Here is a 13022-nt window from a genome sequence, read left to right on the forward strand (position 1 = left end):
ATTAGAGATATAGAACCCTAAAAGGGGTATGGAAGAAAAAAAATGCCCGGTTTTTCTTTCTGGAAAGACAATATTTCTTTCATCCTTTTGCATTGAAATAACAAATTGAAATCAAAATAATATGATTCAACCTCAGACCCTTTTAAATGTAGCAGACAATAGTGGAGCTCGAAAATTGATGTGTATTCGAGTCATAGGAGCTGCTGGTAATCAGCGATATGCTCGTATTGGTGATGTTATTGTTGCTGTAATCAAAGACGCATTGCCCCAAATGCCTCTAGAAAGATCCGAAGTAATTCGAGCTGTAATTGTACGTACATGTAAAGAATTCAAATGCGAAGACGGTATAATAATCCGCTATGATGACAATGCTGCGGTTATAATTGATCAAAAAGGCAACCCAAAAGGAACTCGAGTTTTTGGCGCGATTGCCGAGGAATTGAGAGAATTGAATTTTACCAAAATAGTTTCATTAGCTCCTGAAGTATTATAAATACTAGTAGGCGAAATTTAGATCAAAGAATTAATATTAGTAGATTGTGTTTTACGTATATGTTTTAAAATCCAAAATGAAAAGAAAAAAAAAGAAAACATGTTGATTATAGAAAAATTAGGAGGAACCTAGAATTAGAGTCTTATGGGCAAGGACACTATTGCTGATTTACTAACTTCTATAAGAAACGCGGACATGAATAAAAAAGGAACAGTTCGAGTAGTATCTACAAATATTACCGAAAACATTGTTAAAATACTTCTACGAGAGGGTTTTCTTGAAAGTGTTCGGAAACATCAGGAACGTAACAGATATTTCTTGGTTTCAACTTTGCGACATCAAAAGAGAAAGACTCGAAAAGGAATATATAGAACAAGAACTTTTTTAAAGCGTATTAGCCGACCCGGCTTACGAATTTATACCAACTATCAAGGAATTCCTAAAGTTTTGGGTGGAATGGGAATTGCTATTCTTTCTACTTCTCGAGGGATAATGACAGATCGAGAAGCTCGACTAAACAGAATTGGGGGAGAAGTCTTATGTTATATATGGTAATCGCCCCGCCTATAGTGCTCGAATTCTACCTCGCCCTTCCTATTTTGAAAATAAAAATGGAAAAATAGGAGAAAAAAATATGACAGAAAAAAAAAATAGGAGAGAAAAAAAAAACCCGAGAGAAGCAAAAGTTACTTTTGAAGGTTTAGTTACGGAAGCCCTACCCAATGGAATGTTCCGCGTTCGGCTAGAGAATGACACCATCATCCTAGGCTATATTTCAGGAAAGATCCGGTCTAGTTCTATACGAATACTGATGGGGGATAGGGTCAAAATTGAAGTAAGTCGTTATGATTCAAGCAAGGGACGTATAATTTATAGACTTCCCCATAAGGATTCGAAGCGTATCGAAGACTCGAAGGATAGCGAAGATTTGAAGGATAGCGAAGATTTGAAGAATACCAAAGATTCAAAGGATTAGGTTTTTCTTTTTTTTTTCTAGGGTAATAAATTCTAAGTTCTAAAATTCAAGCGAAGAGACTTATTTTTTTCCAAAATATTAGATTCATAGTTTAAAAAAGGATACGGAAATATGAAAATAAGAGCTTCCGTTCGTAAAATTTGTACAAAATGTCGACTGATTCGTAGGCGTGGACGAATTAGAGTGATTTGCTCTAATCCGAAGCATAAACAAAGACAGGGGTAATCTTTCGAAAAAGAACTTTACTGTCTAAAAAGTAAAAAAAAAGTACCCGCGGAAATGTTCCAATTCCAAATAAAATAATTTCAAATAATTAAAGTAAAGGGTGTATTTTACCCTGAAACGGATATCTTTGTATCTTTTTTTTTATTTCTAACTCATATTTATGAGATAATAAAATATGGCAAAAGCTATACCAAAAATTGGTTCACGTAAGAAAGTGCGTATTGGTTTACGTAGGAATGCACGTTTTAGTTTACGGAAGAGTGCACGTAGAATAACAAAAGGGGTTATTCATGTTCAAGCTAGTTTCAACAATACCATTATAACTGTTACAGACCCACAAGGTCGGGTGGTTTTCTGGTCCTCGGCCGGTACTTGTGGATTCAAAAGCTCAAGAAAAGCATCACCCTATGCTGGTCAAAGAACAGCAGTAGATGCTATTCGTACAGTAGGTTTGCAACGAGCAGAAGTTATGGTAAAGGGCGCTGGTAGTGGAAGAGATGCCGCATTACGAGCCATTGCTAAAAGTGGTGTGCGATTAAGTTGTATACGCGATGTAACACCTATGCCGCATAATGGATGTCGACCACCTAAAAAAAGACGTCTGTAAAAGAATTAACCCGCTTTCAACTTTCAAGAGAAATAAACGATTCAATGATAAAATAATAATACTAGTCTATTATGGTTCGAGAGGAGGTAGCAGGATCCACTCAAACACTACAGTGGAAGTGTGTTGAATCAAGAGTAGATAGTAAGCGTCTTTATTATGGTCGTTTCATTCTGTCCCCGCTTAGAAAAGGTCAAGCGGACACCGTTGGTATTGCCTTGCGAAGAGCTTTACTTGGCGAAATAGAAGGAACATGTATCACACGTGCAAAATTTGGGAGCGTGCCACACGAATATTCTACAATAGCAGGTATTGAAGAATCCGTACAAGAAATTTTACTAAATTTGAAAGAAATTGTATTGAGAAGTAATCTCTATGGAGTTAGAGACGCATCAATTTGCGTCAAAGGTCCTAGATACATAACTGCTCAAGATATCATCTTACCGCCTTCCGTAGAAACCGTTGATACGGCACAACCTATAGCTAACTTGACAGAGCCCATTGATTTCTGTATTGATTTACAGATCAAGAGAGATCGTGGATATCAGACAGAACTCAGAAAGAACTATCAAGATGGAAGTTATCCTATAGATGCTGTATCCATGCCTGTTCGAAATGTGAATTATAGTATTTTTTCTTGTGGGAATGGAAATGAAAAACACGAGATACTTTTTCTAGAAATATGGACTAATGGAAGTTTAACCCCTAAGGAAGCGCTTTATGAGGCTTCTCGTAATTTGATTGATTTATTTCTTCCTTTTCTACACGCCGAGGAAGAGGGCACTAGTTTCGAAGAAAATAAAAACAGGTTTACTCCACCCCTTTTTACTTTTCAAAAAAGATTAACTAATCTAAAGAAAAACAAAAAAGGAATTCCATTGAATTGTATTTTTATTGATCAATTAGAATTAACTTCTAGAACATATAATTGTCTAAAAAGGGCCAATATACATACACTATTGGACCTTTTGAGTAAGACTGAAGAAGATCTTATGAGAATTGACAGTTTTCGTATGGAAGATAGAAAACATATATGGGACACTCTAGAGAAGCATCTCCCAATTGATTTACTTAAGAATAAACTCTCGTTTTAAATCCATTGCAATTTTTTTTCTTCTTCTTTTTCGAGTTAGAATAGAATAAAAAGAAAAAAGAAAACAATTTTGCATCTTTGGTACAATCTATATTTTCGCGAAATGGATCATAATAAAATAATAAAATGGATTTTAGGTATCTAGGGAAGATTCTACTTGGAAGTAACTATTTCCTAGATACCTATGGTACTTCATGGTTGAATGAATCAAAAAAAATCTAAAAAAGACCTAAAGTTAACGATTTATCAATGGGTAGTGTTGCTCCAATACCTAACCAAAGAGCTACTACAGTACCGATTAAAAAAACGGTCGTAGCTACTGGGCGGCGAAATGGATTTTGGAATTTATTGACATTCTCTAGAAAAGGTACTGTCAATAAGCCTGTTGGCACAGAAACCATTAAGAGAACGCCCAATAACTTATTGGGTACCGTACGGAGTATTTGAAACACGGGAAAGAAGTACCACTCGGGTAATATTTCCAAAGGAGTTGCAAACGGGTCTGCCGGTTCACCAATCATTGATGGCTCGAGAACCGCTAAACCTACATTACATGCAATAGTACCTAGAATTACTACTGGAAAAATATATAAAAGATCGTTGGGCCATGCGGGTTCCCCGTAATAATTATGTCCCATCCCTTTAGCTAATTTAGCTCTTAATACAGGATCATTTAAGTCTGGTTTCTTTGTTATTGGGATAGGTGAACTCTTTAGGATCCATCCCCCAAAGGAACCGGACATGAGAATTTATCATCATCCGGCTCGAGCAAGAGTGAAAGAAATAAGACCGCGGAAGATCCTTAATAGAATTAAGGTATATAATGACTCAATGACTCTAGACAAAAAAAGCTTTATCAGATTCTCTTTTCCAAAGTTGCACCTACCACTACTCATTGAAAATAATCCTATTCTTATGGGTAAATGCTCAATATCCAAGTGGGCTTACAAATTTGATCATGATCAATTGCTTTGTGGATTGTCTCATGTCTCTTGATTAGTTGGTATTTATCCCCTCAATATCGCAAGTTTCTTACCTCCAAACAAAATATTTACTTGTTACTAATAAAAAATCAAAAAGTTTAGCCTACATTCTTCCTTAGATCCCTTCTTTTACTCCGATAGTATTGCGGATCACAATCGATGCAAAGAAAATGAATGCATTTCCATACTATAATAAAAAGGTAAGTGTAATAAATAGAGAATTGGATCATGTCACATGACTGATTCCATTTCCACTCTATGGGATCTTACGGAGCCTGTTCATGGATGACATGGTTGCGGTATGATCATAGAAGATATTCTCCTCAAGTGAACCAGCCTATCCTTCCTAGGTAGGGGACTTACATGTTGATTGGATGCGGAGACACCTTTGGTTGTGAATTCTAATGTGGCAGATCCAATTCTTTATCTGCATGGCCAAATCAATAATTCAAGTCACACACTCCCATAATCCGCCTTTTTTCTTTCGTAAAATTAACTTCAACTATTTGTATCGTATAAAAATACTTCGGAGTTGAAGAGAAGTATCCAAATGACATGTGTTATTTTACAATAACCCATGCTTGTAGCAATGAAATACCACAACCTACCCGATATGATATATGAGAATTAGAATTCTCTATGATATGCCTTCCCTATAAAGGACCCGAAATACCTTGCTTACGTATCATTGGAAAGTGCATTAACATAAATACGGCAGTAAGCAGAGGCAGTACAAAGGTATGTAAACTATAAAAACGAGTCAAAGTGGATTGGCCCACACTAGCACTTCCGCGTAATAACTCCACTAAAGGCGATCCTATTACCGGAATGGCGTCAGGTACACCTGTCACAATTTTGACTGCCCAATAGCCAATTTGATCCCAAGGCAAAGAATAACCAGTTACACCAAATGATGCAGTCAAAACAGCCAAAACCACACCTGTCACCCAAGTTAATTCACGGGGTTTTTTAAATCCCCCTGTGAGATACACACGAAATACATGCAGGATCATCATTAAAACCATCATACTTGCTGACCATCGATGAACTGATCGGATTAACCAACCAAAGTTGGCCTCGGTCATTATGTATTGAACCGAGGAAAAAGCCTCTGTAACGGTTGGTCGGTAGTAAAAAGTCATAGCAAAACCGGTAGCGACTTGTACTAGAAAACAAGTAAGTGTAATTCCCCCTAAACAATAAAATATGTTGACATGGGGAGGAACATATTTACTAGTTATATCATCCGCAATTGCCTGAATCTCAAGACGTTCCTCAAACCAATCATATACTTTATTGAGATAGGTAACTAACCCACGCCCCCCTCTAAGAGCCGTATATGAAAATTTCATCTCGTACGGCTCAAGCAGAAACACACAAATTTTCAACGAATATTAGAAAAAAGGTTCAAAACTTCATCAGCCACTGAATCGGGTCGATTTGCCTTGAAGATAGCAAATAAAAAAAATCCGGAATATCTTCTTTGTGATGATAATGCCAAAAAATCTCAAGTTGGCGCGTCTTTCTTTCTTCCTTTCCCTTATGTTGGTCATTAGAGGCTTCTTGACTTTTCTCTTCCCTATTTTGGATTTTTTTTTATGCGTAATATAGAAATTATCTTGTTGTGATCCTATGAATCAGTTCAATTAAAACCTTAGATTCATACTAGAGCCACGATGATTTAGTCTCAAGCTAAACAAAAGGCAAGGGTTCTTCGAATAAGAACCGCTTGATAATCATTTATTGAAATTGAATCAGTGTAATGACTCGACAAAATCGATAGAAAAAAAGTTGTCTTTTGGGCAAACAAAATTGTAAGGAAGAAAATTTCTTTTTTATTTTTATTTAAGAACTACTTGAATTTTTCAGTCTGGTTGCGAGGTCTTAATAGTGAGTATGAATCATAGTTCCATTTTTTTTGATCCACTCTATCTATTTCGTGTTCCAGATACTAGAATAAATAATATCTGACGAATTAGAATCATCTTGATAGAGATAACAGGCCCTTTCTATGTATTATCAATAGGATCAATTCTAACAAGTCACACACTCATATTCCAGAGATACCGAAACAAAAAAATTCCGCGGTCGAACTACCATAATATCTAGAAATGTAGAGCTTAAACTAGAAAGGCTTTTTTGGATGGAAAAACTCTGACTTCCTAGTTTTAGTTAGTAGAAACCTAATTGGTTAAAATTCCATCCAGTAAAATGGAAGAATTATAAATTTCTAAAATGATAGATAGGAATATAGCGAATAAAGCCATTGCGACCCCCATAAAAGGAGTAGTCCCCCAACCCGGGGCGACTTTCCCATATTCCGAATTCAAGGGTTTCAGTAAACTACCTGCACCAGTTCGTTTTGGCCTAGGTTTAGAACTATCTTCAACGGTTTGTGTAGCCATAAATTATATTTAATCATTGGTGTTGACTTTGTATACTATTCCGTTGTAGTTGTAAATACACGATCTTTTCGTAGATCCATTGTAATCTTGAAATTCTATAAAAATGGAAACAGCAACTTTAGTCGCCATCTCCATATCTGGTTTACTTGTAAGCTTTACTGGGTATGCCTTATATACCGCGTTTGGGCAACCCTCTCAACAATTAAGAGATCCATTCGAAGAACACGGAGACTAATTTAAGTAAGAAGTCCCCCTATCTGGGAGACTTCTTACTTAAATGAAATTATTTTATTCTTTTAGTTGGAGTTGGTGGAACCTTAGGTGGTTCTCGGAAGAAGATAGCGAAAAAAATTATCCCTAAAGTCGAAACTAAAAGGAACGTATAAACCAATGCTTCCATAGATTCGATCGTGGTTTATTTACAATTATAACTTCCACACCTATTCATTTGTCATTTGGGAGAATTTCCCATATAAAGAAAGAAAAAGAGTCAAAGAAAGGATGGGAGATGTCAAATCAAAAAAGAGAGGTGAAAGATACCATAACAATGTGTATCAGACTGCCTGTTTCTTTGTAGTTGGATCTCCCACTTTTTGGAATGTTCCAAATTCCACTTGAGCATCCAAATCTGGATCAATACCAGCAAAAACATCTCGGAACAATGTTCTAGCGCCATGCCAAATGTGTCCGAAAAAGAAGAGCAAAGCAAAGGTAGCATGACCAAAAGTGAACCAACCCCTTGGACTGCTGCGAAAAACACCATCGGATTTCAAAGTAGCCCGGTCTAATTCAAAAATTTCCCCTAATTGAGAACGCCTCGCATATTTTTTTACAGTAGCAGGATCAGAATAATTTACTCCATTAAGTTCGCCACCATAGAACTCCACCGTTACGCCTACTTGTTCAACACTATATTTGGATTCTGCTCTTCTAAAAGGAACGTCCGCTCTAACAATTCCCTCCTCATCTACCAAAACAACCGGAAATGTTTCAAAAAAAGTAGGCATACGGCGTACAAAAAGCTCACGTCCTTCTTTATCTCTAAAGACGGGATGTCCTAACCATCCAACAGCTATTCCATCCCCATTGTCCATTGAGCCCGCTCTGAATAATCCCCCTTTTGCCGGATTATTACCAATATAATCATAAAAGGCTAATTTTTCGGGAATTTTAGACCAAGCTTCTGATAAACTAAGATTTTCGGCTAAACCATTGCTAACTCTTCGATATATTTCTTGCTGAAAGTATCCCTGATCCCACTGATAACGAGTAGGCCCAAATAATTCGATTGGGGTCGTTGCTGACCCATACCACATAGTTCCAGCAACTACGAAAGCTGCAAAAAAAACAGCAGCGATACTACTGGAAAGTACAGTTTCAATATTGCCCATACGTAATCCTTTATATAGACGTTGAGGCGGACGGACACTAAGATGGAATAAGCCCGCTAATATACCCAATGTACCCGCAGCAATATGATGAGAAGCTATTCCCCCCGGAACAAAAGGATCAAAACCTTCTGCACCCCACGCTGGATTTACAGCTTGTACTTTTCCAGTTAGTCCATAAGGATCGGATACCCATATCCCAGGACCATACAAACCCGTTACATGAAATGCCCCAAAGCCAAAGCAAGCCACCCCTGCAAGAAATAAATGAATTCCAAAGATCTTGGGCAAATCCAAAGAGGGTTTTCCCGTCCGCTCATCAGAGAATATTTCTAGGTCCCAATATACCCAATGCCAGATCGCTGCCAAGAAACACAAGCCAGAAAACACAATATGCGTAGCTGCCACACCTTCATAACTCCAAATACCCGGATTTGTTACAGTTCCTCCTGAAATACTCCAACCACCCCACGAATCCGTTATTCCTAAACGAGTCATGAAGGGAATTACGAACATACCTTGTCTCCACATTGGATCCAGAACAGGATCAGAGGGATCAAAAACTGCTAATTCGTATAAAGCCATTGAGCCAGCCCAACCAGAAACTAGAGCTGTGTGCATTATATGCACCGCAAGCAATCGACCCGGATCATTCAATACGACAGTATGAACACGATACCAAGGCAAACCCATGGAAATACCCCTTTAGCAAAGAAAAATAGACACGATGTCGCTTTATTTTATCGCATTGAAAAAGATTATCCATTGTACCTAACCCTTCTAGGGGATTCTGTGTCAGAAAGCGCGAATATTTATTTCATTCCATTAAAAATAAGAAGCCAATTCTGTTCATAAGAAGAAAGAGAAGCAGATCTATTCTATACTCGATAAGTGCCAATATGCAATGGGTAACTTGGCCAATTTGGAAAAAACGAAGAATAGATCGCTACCCCTCTTTGTTTAGCATTCGAATCACCCATTCCTTTTTCTTTATTCAATCTGTCTTACCTTTCTTATATGTATAACCTTTCCATCTATGTATTAATAGAATCTATAGTATTCATATAGAATAGAATAAGAATAAAATAGAATAGAATAAGAATAAAAATTAAGACAATAAACTGCAGATTCTTTCTTTCTGTTCCATTCTTACGTTTCCATATTAAAGTGTTTCTTACTTAAATTTAATAATATTAATCTAATATGCCCATTGGTGTTCCAAAAGTACCTTACCGGATTCCTGGAGATGAAGAAGCGACTTGGGTTGACTTATACAATGTTATGTATCGAGAAAGGACACTTTTTTTAGGTCAAGAGATTCGTTGCGAGATCACGAATCATATTACAGGTCTCATGGTATATCTGAGTATAGAAGATGGAATTAGTGATATTTTTTTGTTTATAAACTCCCCAGGCGGTTGGCTAATCTCAGGAATGGCTATTTTTGATACGATGCAAACGGTGACACCAGATATATATACAATATGCCTCGGAATAGCCGCGTCCATGGCGTCCTTCATTCTGCTTGGAGGAGAACCCGCCAAGCGTATAGCATTCCCTCACGCGAGGATTATGCTTCACCAACCTGCTAGTGCTTATTATCGGGCAAGGACACCAGAATTTTTACTAGAAGTAGAAGAGTTACACAAAGTTCGCGAAATGATCACAAGGGTTTATGCACTAAGAACAGGCAAGCCTTTTTGGGTTGTATCCGAAGACATGGAAAGGGATGTTTTTATGTCAGCAGACGAAGCCAAAGCTTATGGACTTGTCGATATTGTAGGGGATGAAATGATTGACAAGCACTGCGATACTGATCCAGTGTGGTTTCCGGAAATGTTTAAGGATTGGTAGTGTCCGGATTTCTTGTAAAGTTATTTCACAGCTAAATTCGTGTTTTCCTCGATTTAATAGAAAATAGAAAGACTTCATGATGAGCAATCATCAGGTTAAGATGGATCTAAACCAATCCATTTTTTTCTATATACATACAACATGCCAACGGTTAAACAACTTATTAGAAACGCAAGACAGCCAATACGAAATGCTAGAAAAACGGCTGCGCTTAAAGGATGCCCTCAGCGTCGAGGAACATGTGCTAGGGTGTATGTGCGACTCGTTCAGATCATGACTTCAAACAAATATAAAAAAAATTTGAAGTATCCCTGATTAGTACCAATGAATAGGATATAGCTTCTCTATCCTAGATTTCTATGGTATATGGAATTTCTGGTTTCCTTTGGTGCAAATCGAATTATCTAAATTTGGAAATAAGAAGCAATTCTCCCATTGGTAGCAAATGGTTATCCATTAAGCGGAGGAAATAGTAATAAAAAGAAAAAGGCTTATGCTCTTTTATCTTATAAAGAACGGACTAACAGGGTCAGCTACTTAGCCAACTTTCATAATTAAATACCGTCACTGTATGGATAACTCTTATTGTGAAAAGAGCTATTTACTCTATAATGGATAGGTAGAGCCAAAGAATGTGAACTATACAAGTTCGTAATACTTTTTGATGAAAGAAAGGGCTCCGGTGTATAGAGAGGGCCTCACCGTTTAAAAGGGAACCATAGAAACGATGGAACCCACTATTTTTTTTAGTATTATTTAGAATGAATTTGTTATTTCGTATAGAAATAACTGAACGGAGTGGAATAAAAAATCGTGGTTGGGAAGGTTACTATAGCAAAAGCCATTGGAATTAATATTTTATATATCGGAATAATTAGTTTTGTTATTAATGAGAAAAAGGGTGGCTAAAAGAAGAGAAATCATTAGTTATTCATTAAGGTTAATTTGATTCAATGACCAGAGTTCCGCGAGGATATATAGCCCGGAGACGACGAACAAAAATGCGTTCATTTGCCTCAAACTTTAGAGGGGCTCATTTAAGACTTAATCGAATGATTACCCAACAAGTAAAAAGAGCTTTTGTTTCCTCTCATCGAGATAGAGGTAGGCAAAAGAGGGATTTTCGTCGTTTGTGGATCACTCGGATAAACGCAGCAACGCGGGTATATAAAGTATTCGATAGTTATAGTAAATTAATACACAACCTGTACAAGAAGAAATTGATTCTTAATCGTAAAATGCTTGCACAAGTAGCTGTATCAAATCCAAATAATCTTTACACGATTTCCAATAAAATAAAGATCATCAATTAAAGGTATAAATAAAGTAATATACTGGAATAATAAAAGATGAATTCCCGGAGAGGGAACTCCGGGAAGATACAATAAATTAAGATTAAGTGGTAGGAATCGACGAGCTGGATTACTTTCTTTATAATATATATAGGTCTGGCCCTTGCGAATTCGAATAAAACATCAACAATCGGAACTTAAGTTCCGGTTGTTGTTTCTTAAATTTTGGTTGTAGTTTCTTAAGTTTCGATTGGAATTGTACTTTTGCGTTAATTGAGGAATATGTCTATTTTTTCTGGGTCTAGAACCTGTAATTATTGAAATTGACTGGGCTTGAAATTGTTTTTCGTTCTCATAGTTACGAAACGGTAAAAAAGATAAAATACGAGCCTGTTTTATAGCAAGAGTAATTAATCGTTGTTGTTTCAAGGTTAATCTATTTATTCGTCTCGATAATATTTTTCCTTGTTCACTAATAAATCTATTAATTAAACTCATGTTTCTATAATCAATTCGATCTCCCGGGCCAATCCGGGGACGCCTACGAAAAGGTTGTTTAGATTTACGAAAAGGTTGTTTGAATTTACGAAAAGTTTGCTTGGATTTACGAAAGGGTTGCTTGGATTTATTAAAAGTTTGCTTGGATTTACTAAAGGGTTGCTTAGATTTAAGAAAAGGTTGTTTAGATGTATACATGATTTATTCCTTATTTAATTTAAAATTGGAAAATGCACTTCTTTATTTTATTAATTTAGGATCCAGAAGAAGTAGTTTTTCTTTGATCCATATCTTATTTGATTCATATTTATAGTATATGAATACCCTCTATACATATGAAATAATATCGACCGGAAATCAGATGAGTTGATTTGTATTTTGTATTCTATACTATGTTTTATTTATATATAAAATATGAAGTTCTTACTCTTTCTGTTGTTTGGAAAGATCGAATACACGATGTTCCTATTTCTTTATTTCGTGATGAGTCGTATGCTTGCGACAATAACGACAAAATTTTTTGAATTCTAATTGTCCGGGTGTATTGTGGCGATTCTTTTGAGTACTATATCTAGAAATCCCCGTCGATTCCTCATTGGCACCTTTTCGAACACAACTGATGCATTCCAAAATAACTCTGATTCTAACATCTTTTCCCTTGGCCATGAACCTCCTTTTCCTTTTGGATTGACTTAATTTAATTCTTCTACTTATTCTTTTATTCTTCTATTTTGAATCCGAAGAAGAAGAATAAAATTCATTAGAATAATTTTTTTTTATTCTTAAATTAAGTAATAAAAAATAGAGAAATAATTAAAGAATACAATCCTTGTCGAATTAGCAAAGATTTTGGTTCGAAATCCTTTCATTTAATTAGTCAGCCCCGCCTTTTTCTATGCTCTGATTTCTGAGGCCTGATTTAGCTTGGGTACCCCTTTAAATTGAATTTCTATTTTTAAAAATAGGGTTTACCAAATTTTTAATGACTCTGAGGTTCAACCCAATCCATCTTTTCTTTCTTTTTCCTTCCGATACTAAAAAAAGATTGAAAAGGATAAGATAAAATTTTGTCATATCACGAAGAAATCTATCCCTCCCATAGCAATAACTAGAATTAAAAAAAAGGGAATGACAAAGCATCCGGGAATAAACGATTAATTTCTATCAATAAACCTGCTAAAGCACCAAACCATAGAGTACTTAGCACGGGT

The 13022-nt window shown here is 36.2% G+C and overlaps 1 protein-coding gene across 1 annotated transcript; it reads right to left on the reverse strand.

Moving 5' to 3' along the window:
• Positions 1-5908: 5908 nt before the first annotated feature.
• LOC123421543 (30S ribosomal protein S18, chloroplastic) lies at positions 5909-12068 on the reverse strand. The gene has a single exon (XM_045107559.1). The coding sequence runs from the start codon at positions 12007-12009 to the stop codon at positions 11497-11499; it is 513 nt and encodes a 170-aa protein (XP_044963494.1). The 5' UTR covers positions 12010-12068; the 3' UTR covers positions 5909-11496.
• Positions 12069-13022: the final 954 nt, after the last annotated feature.

Source organism: Hordeum vulgare, unplaced genomic scaffold (genome assembly GCF_904849725.1).
Source record: "Hordeum vulgare subsp. vulgare unplaced genomic scaffold, MorexV3_pseudomolecules_assembly, whole genome shotgun sequence".
Taxonomy (NCBI): Eukaryota; Viridiplantae; Streptophyta; class Magnoliopsida; order Poales; family Poaceae; genus Hordeum; species Hordeum vulgare.